General features: G+C 47.9%; 1 protein-coding gene across 6 annotated transcripts in view; it reads left to right on the top strand.

The window, feature by feature from the left end:
* The window catches only part of TET3 (tet methylcytosine dioxygenase 3), a 115,852-nt gene that overhangs the window by 66,932 nt on the left and 35,651 nt on the right, over positions 1-13,269 (top strand). For all 6 annotated transcript variants that reach the window (XM_083514095.1, XM_083514096.1, XM_083514097.1 and 3 more), the window contains one exon: positions 2,913-5,631. In XM_083514095.1, the coding sequence (XP_083370221.1) occupies positions 2,913-5,631 (2,719 nt within the window). The remainder of the gene's footprint in view (positions 1-2,912; positions 5,632-13,269) is intronic.

Below are 13,269 nucleotides of genomic sequence, written 5' to 3'. Positions count from 1 at the left end.
CCAACCCTCTGCAATGCAGGAATCTTAGCTAAAGCATCCATGACAGATGGCCATCCAACCTCTGTTTGAAAACCTCCAAGGAAGGGGAGTCCACCACCTCTCGTGGGAGTTTGTTCCACTGCTGAACGGCTCTTACTGTCAGAAGGTTTTTCTGAATGTTTAGTCGGAATCTCCTTTCTTGCAACTTGAAGCCATTGCCTCGAGTCCTCCCTTCTCCAGAGCAGGAGAAAACAAGCATGTCTCCTCTTCCATGTGACAGCCCTTAAGATATTTGAAGATGTCTATCGTATCTCCTCTCAGTCTCCTATTTTCTAGGCTAAACATACAAAGCTGCTTCAAGCGCTCCTCATAAGGCTTAGTTTCCAGACCCTTGATTATCTTGGTTGCCCTCCTCTGCACACCTTCCAGCTTGTCAACATCTTATTAAATTGTGGTGCCCAGGATTGGACACAGTATTCCAGGTGTGGTCTGACTAAGGCAGAATAGAGTGGTACTTTTACTTCCCGTGATCTGGACACTAGACTTCTGTTGGTGCAGCCTAGAATAGCATTAGCTTTTTTTGCTGCTGCATCACACTGTTGACTCGTGTTATGCTTGCGATCCACCAGGGTAACAATGTATTATTATTTTTAACCTCTCTTGCAAGCCTGAGCTCATTCTGAGCTTTAGCCAGCCTGACTTCCCCCCTGCAACTGTTGGCTACTCGTGTATACTCCTCCCTTGTGATTTCCCTTTTCTTCCGTTTCTTATACATGCCCTTCTTAACTCCCAGCTCATCTGTAAGCTCCTTATGCAGCCACACCAGTTTCCTTAGATGTCTCCCACTTTTCTTTCTTGTTGATATAATCTGCACTTGGGCCTTCTCCTTTTAGAAACTCCCATCTTTCTTGGACTTCCTTCTCATTGAGTGTTTCTGACCATGGGATCACACCCAGTAGCTCCTTTAGCTTTTTGAAATCTGCCTTCTTAAAGTACAGAGTGCATGTCCGACTACACTCAGTTTTCCCTTGCCTCTGTTTCCTGAAACCCAGGAGAACATGATCTCTCCTCCCAAGTTTCTCAGCACTTCCACCATCAGTTAGTTCCTCCCTACTGGTGCTGTGGTTTAAACCACTGAGCCTCTTGGGCTTGCTGAACGGAAGGTTGATGGTTTGAATCTGCATGATGGGGTGAGCTCTTATTGCTCTGTCCCAGCTTCTGCCAACCTAGCAGCTCAAAAACACACCAGTGCAAGTAGATAAATAGGTACCGCCGCGGCAAGAAGGTAAATGGCATTTCCGTACACTCAGTATGGCTTGGTGGTCTATAGCAGACACACACAGTAAGGTCACTGTTGTTTCTCTCTTCTACAATTTTTACCCATATACTCTCAATCTGCTTTTCATGCTGCAGGTCATGGATTTCTTCAGAAGTGTACACATCCTTTATATACAATGCTACTCCTGCTCCCTTCCTGTTTGGTCTATTCCTTTTGAACAGGCTTTAGGGATTGTAGGTGGCTGTAATGGAGAGAAGACAGTAAACTTTTCTTCCACAGACTTGCTTAAGTTAACATATCTTAGAACCTAAGAGCATATGCTGCATCAGGACAGTGGAACATCTAGACTAGCATCCTGTTCTCACAGTGGCCAGCCTGTGGGAAACCCATAAGCAGGATTCAAGCACATGAGCATTGCTTCTTCCAACTGTAGAGGCAGAGTGAAGCTGTCATGGTTGTAACCATCGATAGCCCTTTCCTCCATGAATTTGTCTAATCCTCTTTTAAAGCTGCCTTGCTTGGTGGCCATCACTGCCTCCTGTGTCAGAGAGTTCCATAGTTTAACTCTGTGCTGTGTGAAGGAGGACATTCTTCTGTTTGCCCTGAAGCTTCCAACCTTCAGCTTCTCTGGATCTCCACAAGTACTAGTATTATGAGAGAGGGAAGAAAACTTTTCTCTATCACTTTCTTCATGCCATGAATAACTTTATAAACTGTCATGTCACATCTTACTTTCTCTAAATTAAAATGTCCCAAATGCTGCAAACTTTCATTGTAGGGGAGTCTTTGTATTGTAATGGTTTTTAACCAGAGTAGCAGTGGTGCTTAGGCCCATTTTGAATGGCCGTGAGTGGTCAAGGAAGCAGCCTTGAAGGCTTGTGTTAACTTGAATTAAAGGATATATTGACTAAGTATCTCTGTTTAAGGGATACAGTTAACACTATCATAATGTTTCCCTAAAACAAGATACTTAGTATATTCTATTAGGCAACACTACTAAAATAACAGGCCTTTCTCCTATGTGTTCATATGGATGGTGCTACTTGCATAAAGCAATAGTGTATAAGGAAATGAATGTCAATTGAAGAATTCACCATATGTACAGCAATGGCCTTTCCTGGAATGATGAGATGGGGAAGCACCTACCTGGGTGCTGAATTTTCTGGCTGTTTATTTAGAGCACCACCTTCTTGCTAGTTGAGAGGCTCCAGTTGGAAGAGTGAGAACCCAAGTGGCGCATACAGTAAGCCCACAACTTACAGAGGGGTTACGTTTTTGTAGTTGTTGTTTAGTCGTTTAGTCGTGCCCGACTCTTCGTGACCCCCTGGACCAGAGCACACCAGGCACTCCTGTCTTCCACTGCCTCCCGCAGCTTGGTCAAACTCATGTCTTGGTCAAACTCATGTTCGAGAACACTATCCAACCATCTCGTCCTCTGTCGTCCCCTTCTCATTGTGCCCATAATCTTTCCCAACATCGAGGTTTGGAGATCACACCTAAAGCCAAAATTGCGAATAGTCAAAACTCATTGAGTTCATGGCGGATGGGATTGCCAAAGCTTTCTGTCTGGGGCAACATCACCAAGATGCTGCTAGACTCTGGTTTGTTTGATCCACTAGAACTCATTATTTCTGTTTTTCTTCTCTTGTTTCAGACCGGTTTGGAGTGCAGTTCAGTTGATGGACCCAAAACAGGCCAAATGGAAGAAGGGCCATTTAGCCATGTTGAAGAAAGAAGGTTGAGCGAGGACCGTATGCCTGGCCTGGCCAATGGAGGAGGATCCCAAGCCGCTGGAAGAGGGGCCATGCTGATGGAAACGCCTGCATGGCTCAACAGCTCCTGCGCTGAGCAGAAAGCCAACTGGGAGAGGCTGCCACCTGCCCCAAGCCAGGGAGACTCCTCCTCCAGCAATGCCAACTTGGAGGGTGCTCAGAACTTGGTGGATTTCTCGGCAGCAGCAGAAGCAGCCATGTCTTCACACGGGATGGTGCCTCTGCGGTCCCCTTCCTTGCTGAGCATGCAGCTCTATGAGAAATTCAACGCCGAGATGAATCGCAGCAGTGGGGTAGACCATGACCTGGCAGTGCCTCTTTCCAGCACCTGCTCTGGCAACGAGGACCTGACTGCTCTCAAAGCTGCTCTGAATTATGCAAAGCATGGCGTCAAACCACCCAACTGCAACTGCGATGGACCCGAGTGCCCAGATTACCTGGAGTGGCTTGAGAAGAAGATCAGATTGGCCACTGGAGAGGAGCAGAGCTGCATCCCACAGCCTCTGAGCCAGGAACACCAACCCCCCTTAGACAATGGTGCTAATCATAAGCTGATGCCTGCTACAGAAGAGAAGGAGGCTCCGTGTTCCCTGGAGGCCCTCCCTCTTACGGAAAATGCACTGAATATTGCAAAGGAGAAGAACATCAGCCTCCAGACAGCCATTGCTATTGAAGCCCTCACACAGTTGTCAGCTGTTCTTCCTGAGCCAGCCCAAGAGACTCCTCCCCCTCCTCAGAGTCCCTTGCAAGCCATGGCATTCATCTCCAAGGAACAGCTGGAGCAGCCTTCCCGTTTCCCGGCACACAACCACCCCAACTCGGTGCTATCTGAATCCGGTGCTGAGCTGTACCAGAGCCAGGCCTCGAAATCATACATGAGCCACAACCTGCTCCAAGCTCCCGCATCATCAGCACCATCTTCCTGGCAGCAGGGAGCAAAGGTTGCTCAGGATATGGCCCCCTATTGCCTTGATCGCAACAATGGACATCTGGAGCCATCAGAGCTGTTCCCCAACTCCTCCACCCCGCAAAAAGTGGAGTTCCCCGAGCAGTGGGGTGATGGAGGCAAGCTGAAGAGCAGCCTATGGGGCCTGCATTCCAACACCCCTCCTTCTCCACTGGTGAGTGATCCCATGGCTGAGCTGGAGCAGCTACTGGGCAGCGCCACGGACTGCATCAAATCCGTGTTCAAGCGACCTGAAGCAATGCCCAGCAAGGCCAAAGCTGCCAAGCCAAAGCAGGAGCCATTCGCCCAGAAGGACGACAGCCCCAGCTACCCCAAGGCAGCCTCCTCCAGCCCACAGCTATCGCAGCTCCTGCAGGAGACGAGCTTCCACAAGAAGACCCAGAAGGCTCTGCAGCACCACCTCCACCATAAGCGCAGCCTTTTCGTGGACCAGAAGACACCTCCGGGAAGCCCCCAGGAGCAGATGCCAAACTGGTGGGCTCCCAGCACCCAGGCCCAGCCACCACCACTACCAAAGCCATCAGAAAAGCCTGTCAAGGAGAGGAAGAAGAAGGTCCAGCCTGATAAAAATACTCCAGCCAAGCCGCCGCGCAAGCAAGTGCAGATCAAGAGGTCCAAGCAGAAGGATGCTCAGCCCCTCTTCCTCCCTGTCAGCCAGATCAGCTTGGAAGGACTCCGCTCGGTTGCCACTCCAGAGCGTCCGAGCAAAGAGATGCCGCCTGAGCAGCTCCTGATCTCCAGCACCCCTCCCAGGCTCCTGCCCCCTCTTCCCATGCCAGCCAGCCCTGCAGAGCAGTCTCCATTGCAGAAGTTACTTGAAAACAGAAGCCCGGCTCCCAACACTCAGGAAACATGCTGTCCCAACAACCAGGAGGAGAGCCATTGCTACTACCCTGAGAACTCTGCATGCAACACGGCTTCCCTTGCCACTCCTGTGCCTGGCTTTGCCCCTTGCTCATCCTCTGTGGCCTGCAGCAACGGGCACGAGGAAGCCTTCCACAGGACTGCAAACCCCGCAGACCACCCTCTCTTCGCCCACAGTTCCATCGCGATGGATGACAAGCTGGAGGAGCTGATCAAGCAGTTTGAAGCGGAGTTTGGAGAAAATTTCAGCTTTCAGAATTCTGAGCTTCCTGCCCCACTGCTTCTCGGGGACGGGCCACTTTCAGCTCCCCACCCTCCTCCTCCTCCTCCTCCTTCTCCTCTGCCCCCATTGTCTTCTCTGAGCCATTCTCCAGAGCCCACGGTGGGCTTAGATGCAGCTCTCCAGCGTCCGGCTAGCAAGGACTGCCCCCTTGGTGCTGCCAGTGCGGGTCACAAAACGTTACCCCTCTTGCCAGGGGCTGGGCAGCCTTTTGAAAACCCCTTTGCAGCTCGGTCCCCTAAGCAGATAAAAATCGAATCTTCTGGTGCTATTACCGTGGTGTCCACCACATGCTTTTACTCTGATGAAAACCAAAACACAGATACTGCTTCCATGGAAGGGACACCAACCAAGGATAAAGTGCCGCTCATGCCTACTCTCAGTGGATTTCTGGAATCTCCCTTGAAGTACCTGGACACGCCAACCAAGAGCTTGCTGGACACGCCTGCCAAGCGCGCTCAAGCAGAGTTCCCGACTTGTGACTGCGTGGGTGAGTCATGTGATTTCCCTGCCCCCTTGTGTCTTGCAAAGGAATAATCCTGATTTCTAAGTGTTGCCTGAGGGTGGGTTTCAGAAGAGGGTGTTTGTGTCTGTGCGCGCGTGTGCACATGTGCGGAGTTGCATGGCATTTGCACCCTCCACATCAGGATTTTGAGCTCTTGCAAATAACACTGAGGCTTTCTGTCTTAACTCTGGCACAACTTTGAAACAAAAATGAATCTGCAGCACAGGTGCGACCCAGCCTGTATTGCCAGCCCCTTCTAAAGGATTACTTTTCACAAAACAACTAGCTGAGTCATTTTTACTGACTGCTCTTCTGGTAGGGTAATGGGGCCTAAACTACGTGTATCTAAGTCAGTGACCATCACCACACCTTGTAGCAGTGAGTTCCCTCAGTTAACTGTGCATGAAGTCAATAAGTGTTTCCTTTTTATCTTCTTCAGAAGCATGGGACTTGTTGCATTTAAGGAGTGCAGGGGCACCCTTGCCACCATTGAGGAAGCTTTATAAAAGTTGTTTGCACACAATAAGGAACTGTAAGGCCATGTTTCCTGCACAGCATCTGATTTTAGGTGTGGGGTTAGCTGTATGGGAAAAGAGCCTTCAGCTGAGTACAGGTGAAGGGAAGGGCCCCATAGGGTTTTGAGCTAGCAGCTGTGCCCTTTCCTACATCTTCCATTGATGACCCCTGCAGCAGAGGTTTGGGCCCCAGATTGTGAGTGCCCAGCGGCTCATGCAGGACATGATGTCTTTTCGTCACTTGCGTCACCATGTGACGCCCACTGCCTTGCCTCCGCTGGCTCTCCGGCGTAACGGCAGTGACTGGGACAGGAACTTTGTTGGCCCCATGGAGATGGTGCCTATGTCATGCCATGTGATGTCACACACGCAATGTTTTGGGGTGCCTTTGGGTTGCCTGGCTGGGTATCTGGGCCCGCCAAAGATGGCACCTATGCCCTTCAGTGTGGTGGCTGTGAGCTGAATACACCACATGGAAAAGTCAGCTCTTTGTGCTGTGCACATCGGCTTTCTCCATATGGGGGAGAAATAATGCAATAATGGAGAAGGCAGCCAAGAGGAGTTACTAAGGACTTATGCCATCAGCTGCTGGTGATAAAACCAGACGGCGTTGCATGTCCATTATTGGTCGTTTGTCTGGATGGCTGCTGTCCAGCTGAGATTTGTTTTCTCTTTCTCTTGGCACTGGGCCACAAAGATGTGCTTGGAATAAAAATTAGGGTTGGGTGAGAAAAGGTGGGGGAAGCAGGAGTTCCTTTGTCCCTCAGAAACCTTCAAGTCAGCGACTTCCAACTTTGAAAGTGCTTTAACCCCTGTGGAAAGGAGCCCATGCCAACATGGCACACTCCCAGGGGACCATATGGTGGGAATTGTAGTCCAAAACATCTGGAGGGCATCAGGTTGGCAAAGGCTAATGTAAAGTTTGTAGAGCACCAGCCATGGGCCCGATGTTGTACTGGGCAAGTTCTGAAATATCTCCAAACTCTCTTGCTATGGCCACCACAATGTTTGAAGAAGCTGCACTTGGTGTGATCTCCACCAACACCGTTCATTATGTAGCAGAGAATTCTGATGGTGGCCACAGGTCTCAGCCCACTTACTGGCTTTGTGTCAGTTGTAGCTAATGTTGGTCCCTTCAGATGTTGCTGAGCTGCAACTTCCATCACCCCAAACTTTTAACCAGGCTGCCTGGGGCTGATGGGAGTTGGGATCCAACAACATCTGGAAGGCCTAGCGTCAATCATCCCTGCCTTTCATAGATATAATATATAAATGATGTTGGTTTTCCTTTACCATGGCTATGTGTTTAGTTTGAATTCCTGCCCCATAGTGAAGTATTGGCTGCAACTATGGGGTGTGGGGACCTGTGTGTGGTCAGGGCTGAACAAATTCATAAGCTAGCCTTCCTTAGCATGTTCAAAGTTATCTGTAAGTTACCAAGTGGCCAAAACTGGAATATAAGGTGTTAAGCCTTCCAGCTAATAGCAGCAGCAGCAGCCACAGCAGCAAAAAAAAAAGCAATTCTAGGATACATGTTGCTACCATTGGCTGTTCTCAGCGGGGTTGACAGGAGCTGAAGCTCAACAACATCTGGAGGGCATCAGTTTGCCTATCCATGCTTTGCATAGAATCATAGAATTGTGGAGTTGGAAGGAATCCCAGGGGTCATCTAGTCCAACCCCCTGCAATGCAGGAATAACAGCTAATGAATCCCCGACAGATGGCCATCCAACCTCTGCTTAACAACGCCCCCCCCCCCAGTGAAGTGGAGTTCATTCCACTGTCAAACAGCTCTTACCTTCATAAAGTTCTTCCTAATGTTCAGTCAGAATCTCCCTCCTTCTCATTTGAATCCATTGGTTCGGGTCCTGCCCTCTGGAGCAGCAGAAAACAAGCTTGTTTCCTCTTCCGTGTGACATTCCTTCAGATATATGAAGTTGGCTTGTTTCCTCTTCCATGTGACATTCCTTCAGATATATGAAGTTGGCTATCATAGCACCTCTCAGCTTGTCTCTTCTCCAGGCTAAACAGACCCAACTCCCTCAACCGTTCTTCATAAGGTTTGGCCTCCAAACCCTTGATCATCTTGATCACCCTCTATGTCTCAGCCAACCTCTCTGGCCTTCATGCTGTCTGCTCTTGTGAATATATTTTGTTTGTATTTTTACATAGATTGATGTCTTCCTCTGCCAGCTTCCTCTAGCAACCTCTCCAGGCAGTGATGCTTTTAGAGGTGCCACTGAAATTCCCTTCTCCAGCTGTTTACAATGAGCCTACCTGTGTTATCCTGCTAAGTCTCTTGGAATATTTTGTTATACAGCATTTCATACACCTTCAATTTGGTGGGGGAGTGGCTTTTCAGGTTAGACCTTCAGCCCTGCCCTGGACCCAGTCCAGTAAGGCTGTCCTTTGCTTCCCAACAGTATTAGCAGGTATAGGCAAACTCGGCCCTCCAGATGTTTTGATACTACAATTCCCATCATCCCTGACCAGTGGTCATGTTAGCTAGGGATGATGGGAGTTGTAGTCCCAAAACATCTGGAGGGCCGAGTTTGCCTATGCCTGGTATTAGGCTCAGTTTTTTCCACCTGGAAAACAGGCATAGTTTCTTCCTTCCTCACTGTATTTTCAGAGGAGTAATGAGCTCATCAAGTCCCCCCCCCAATCTGAAAAGAGGCTCAATGAAGGGATTTCATAATGAGTGCCTGGTTGAATCAGGCTGTAAGTAATTATGCACCTGGTTGTCAATGGTGAGTAAGAAATTTTTGCAAGTGACCAGTGAGTGGACCTGGGCCAATGCCAATTGTTTTCTTTTAGGGTATATCTTACCAACTTAAGGATCTCTGGGCAGGTGGGCTTGCAACTTTTGTGGACTTGTTTGCAAAACAATTTTACTGTTTTAACAGTTGTAAAGCCATCTTACATGTTGCTATGTCACTGATTAACTGATCTTTGGCTGGCCACTAGTAGCTGAGATCAGGCCTTTAGGTCAGCATAGACCAACCATGCCAATGCCTTTGCATTTCCTGCCCTAGCAATGGAACTGGCCAAGATTTAAGGATTTCTGTTTTGGGTCTCTTGTTATTTTAAAGTAGCTTGGCAACTGAGCCAAGTGTAGTCTGGCCAAAGCCAGTTTCCATCAGACTTCAAAGAAAGGACCAGCTGTGTTTACACCCAACAGAGGGCAAATCCTTGCAGCCTGCAACAGTGGAGCAAGTCTCACCTTACTGGAGGGTTTGGTTGCTTTTTCGTTTGCTTGTTTCAAGAACAAATATGGGAAGAAGGAGATGATGCTTCTCAATTCTGGAAAGGCAACACCATAGGTGCAGCTGCCAACAGTTGCCACAAAGCTGAAATCATGCTGCACCTAGGTTGGTGGCTTTTGCTGAATTGGTTTTGCTGAGAGCCAAACACCAGTGTTCTAAATTCCCAGGTAGGTACCAGGCGCATATTGCTACTGGCACAGGTCCAATCACAACCAAGTGGAGAGTTTTGGGCACCAGGTTGGCAACTGAGCCAACTGACTTGCATGCAGTCCTCCACCATCACGTCAAGGAAAGTAGGTGCAGGGCTGAGTACAGAGATATTTGACTGTGCTGCAGCCTCTCTGCAGGCCACCCAAAGGGAACTCACAAACCACTGCTTAAAAACCTCTGCCTTGTTCCATAGTTAATATCATTTCCATTTCCACTGTGTGTGTTTCTCTGTCTTGCATACTGGGACAAGTGAATTGTTGTAAGAGCAAGCTACAGTCAAGCAATGTAGTTGAGATCATAAACATGTAGAATTGTAGCATTGGAAAGGACCCCAAGGGTCATGCAGTCCAAGCTCCTGTGAATCAACATCTTGTGGTGACCATAACCTAGGTTTGAAGCGCCGTTTGGTGCCCTGCTTATATATCTGAGTTTCTAACACCACCAAGCACTTGCTTGATTCAGTCAGTTAGGATTGCAGGAGCCATTGGTGTGATAGTTGGCTGAAAGGGACTGTGAATCCCCCAGGACCTGCTAGGGCTTGACAGCATGAACTGTCTTTTCCATTTACTCTCAGAGTCAAAGGTATGGAAGGTATCAAGTGGTAGTTTCCAGGGCTTTACCTGCGACTCTGCTAGCAGAATTGGGCCTTGGACTTGGACTTCCACTTGCACTGTTGTTTCTGAGCAGAAGAGAGTGGCATAGCGGTGAACTCAACCCAAGGTGGGGACTCTTGTCTTTCCAGGTATGAAGTGATATGGTGTCCCAAAAGTCCACAAGCTCATAGAATCATAGAGTTGGAAGGGACCTAAAGCATTGTCTAGTCCAACCCCCTGCAAGGCAGGAATCACAACAAACAATCCCTGACAGATGGTGTCGGGTCACTGTTGCCAACTTGTGCATGAAATGGATGAGACAGAGTGGGCCAAAATCTGATCCATGGTCAATGATTTTGGAACTCCATTTATAATAACAATAATACCTTTATTGTCAATGTACAACCTGTGTACAATGAAATTAACCAACTTAAGCTCTAGTCAGGCCTTCTCCAGCTGCTCTCCAGCTTTTTGGGGCTACAGCTCCCATCAGACCAGCCAGCATGGCTTTGCCATTGTTCTGATGATGTATGAGAAGTTGAAGAAGCCCTAGTAGCAGGGAAGTGGCGGCTGAGGACCCTTATTTCATTTTGTGTAATGCTTAAAACTGGTCTGACGTGCTCCCAGACCAGGCACAGGCAAACTCCGGCCCTCCAGATGTTTTGGAACTACAATTCCCATCATCCCTAGCTAACAGGACCAGTGGTCAGGGATTATGGGAATTGTAGTCTCAAAACATTTGGAGGGCCAGAGTTTGCCTATGCCTGTCCTAGACCTCTGACAGCTGCTTTCAAGGGGCTTGCAAATAAAGCTTCTGGAGCCCTTTTTGGCATTTATGCAATGTCAGATGGGAAAGGCTTGGTCTGGTGGACCAAATTGGCATAATTAAGCCCGAAGGCACAGGTGGGAATGTTACTGTAGCTTTTCACCATCTTACTAAGACCTGCCTTTTCTCCCAGGCCAACTAATACTGCCTTAGGTCCAGGTGCTTTTGTACACCTCATGGTCTTAGTGCAGTAACGTTGTGTTGTGGTGCCTGGAATTGCTTTTAACTGACCTTGGTCTGTTGAACTACCTTTATATTGTTGTACAACTCTTTGGGGCTTCTGGTGAAAATTGGTTTATAAATTCTATGAAATAAATAAATCAAATAAATAAATAACTTCCATGAGTAGCTTTGTTGGTTTATTTGAAGATCCCAAAGTCATAGGAGAGCAATAAATTGATTAGGACCAAGTGAAATGTCACAAACAACATGATCATTCTTTCTGCAGGATTTTTCTCTGTGGTGTTTTGGTTTGCCCCAGACTGTTTTAACAGATCACTGAGGCCGCTACCTTTAATTAAGGTTTAAGGATGCAGTCCTAACTAGGGCTGGGCGATATCTGCTTTCCAAATATATCGCCAGCTAAACTTCACGATGTGGCGGTATATTACGATGTCAGAAAGGAGATGGGGAGGAAGAAGGCAGTTGCCAGCCCTGGATATGATTAGCACCACCCTGTGCAACGTCTGCCTCTTCCTGGCAAGGCTGGGCAGGTGCTACTACCCTGGGCAGAGCACAGCAGCCAGGGCACCACATGCCAGCTGCAGTTCGCCCCAATGATAGTCTCTCACTGTACAGGCGGTGGCTACCACAAACCACTGTTCTGCTCTGTGCAAGGAGGAATGGAGAGAGGGAGCGGCACTCACCTGGCCAGGGAAATAAATGAAGGTACTGGCGTGCAGGCAGGCAAACCCCACTCCTGAGGCCAGCGGCTGGGCTGTGGGCTGTGTGTGTGTGTCTGTGTGTGTGAGCAGGGCCAGAGATTAGTGATACATTGTATGATTGGAAATTATAAAATTGCTCTTTCAATTTTAAATTTAAACCAGTTTCAGGCAACGTATCAGTACATTGACCAGGCCTAGTCCCAACCATGTCTACTTAGAAGTAAAGTCCCATGTAATGTAGCTAACTCCCAGATAAGTGAGGTGAGGATATTTGCAACCTTAGTTAATTAACCGGTGAAAGCAGTTTCATCTGAGAGAGGCTACATAAATAGCTTGCTGTTGCTATTCTGGTTCCAGTTTGTTATTGTTATAAATACAGTGGTACCTCGGGTTAAATACGCTTCAGGTTACATATGCTTCAGGTTAAAGACTTTGCCAACCCAGAAATAGTACCTCGGGTTAAGAACTTTGCTTCAGGATGAGAACAGAAATCGCGCTGCAGCAACGGGAGGCCCCATTAGCGAAAGTGGTGCTTCAGGTTAAGAACAGTTTCAGGTTAAGAATGGACCTCCGGAACGAATTAAGTACTTAACCCGAGGTACCACTGTATAACATTATTTTATTAGGAAACAGAAGATATTGGCAGCCATCCTCTTTTTCCATCAATGAGTTGTAATTTTTGTTTACTAAATTGTAGGTTATCTTATGACAAAAGGACGCAGGAAGGGTAAATCTCAGCTACCAGCTAGTTGGTATGGGATTCATTAGAACTGGCTTATTAAGATGGGCATGTGGACCATTTGGGAGCCTTTCAGAGATGCAGAGCTGAAGGCATTCCTGTTTTTCAGTCAGATACCTTTGTTGTGCTCTGTGGAAACAGGAAACAGAAGCACTTTGTTTTCAGAGCTGGGAAATAAGTTTTGAGCTCAAGTCAGGGTTACCATTTGAGCAGTGAAGAATTTTGTATTTGTAGCTTACCTTAATTACTAGGTCAGCAGACCCGAGATCTTAACCAGAAGGGCTTTCCCCTGATCTTGCTTAGGGCCTCTAGATGTGGCTGCGCTTTTGTCTGGGGTTGCAAATATCAGCCTGGGACCAGTCCCTTTTGCTACTCCAAGAAGGTGAGAGGTCCCTGCCACTTTAGGATCTCCTGCATGTTTCTTAAGGCATTTGAATGAATATTATGAAATACACAGCAGTATTGCAGAGGGAGGATGCACATCTTTTAGCTTGTACTTTTGCTTCTTTGACACCACTTATAAATAAAATGCCACCAGCTCTCAAGGAGCCGACAGGGAGAACAGGTCATTTGCAGAACAGAGAATGACA

Source organism: Podarcis liolepis, assembly GCF_965112155.1.
Source record: "Podarcis liolepis genome assembly, chromosome: 7".
Classification (NCBI taxonomy): domain Eukaryota; kingdom Metazoa; phylum Chordata; class Lepidosauria; order Squamata; family Lacertidae; genus Podarcis; species Podarcis liolepis.
The sequence above is the reverse complement of the archived record's forward strand: the minus strand, read 5'-3'. Positions and strand labels throughout refer to the sequence as shown.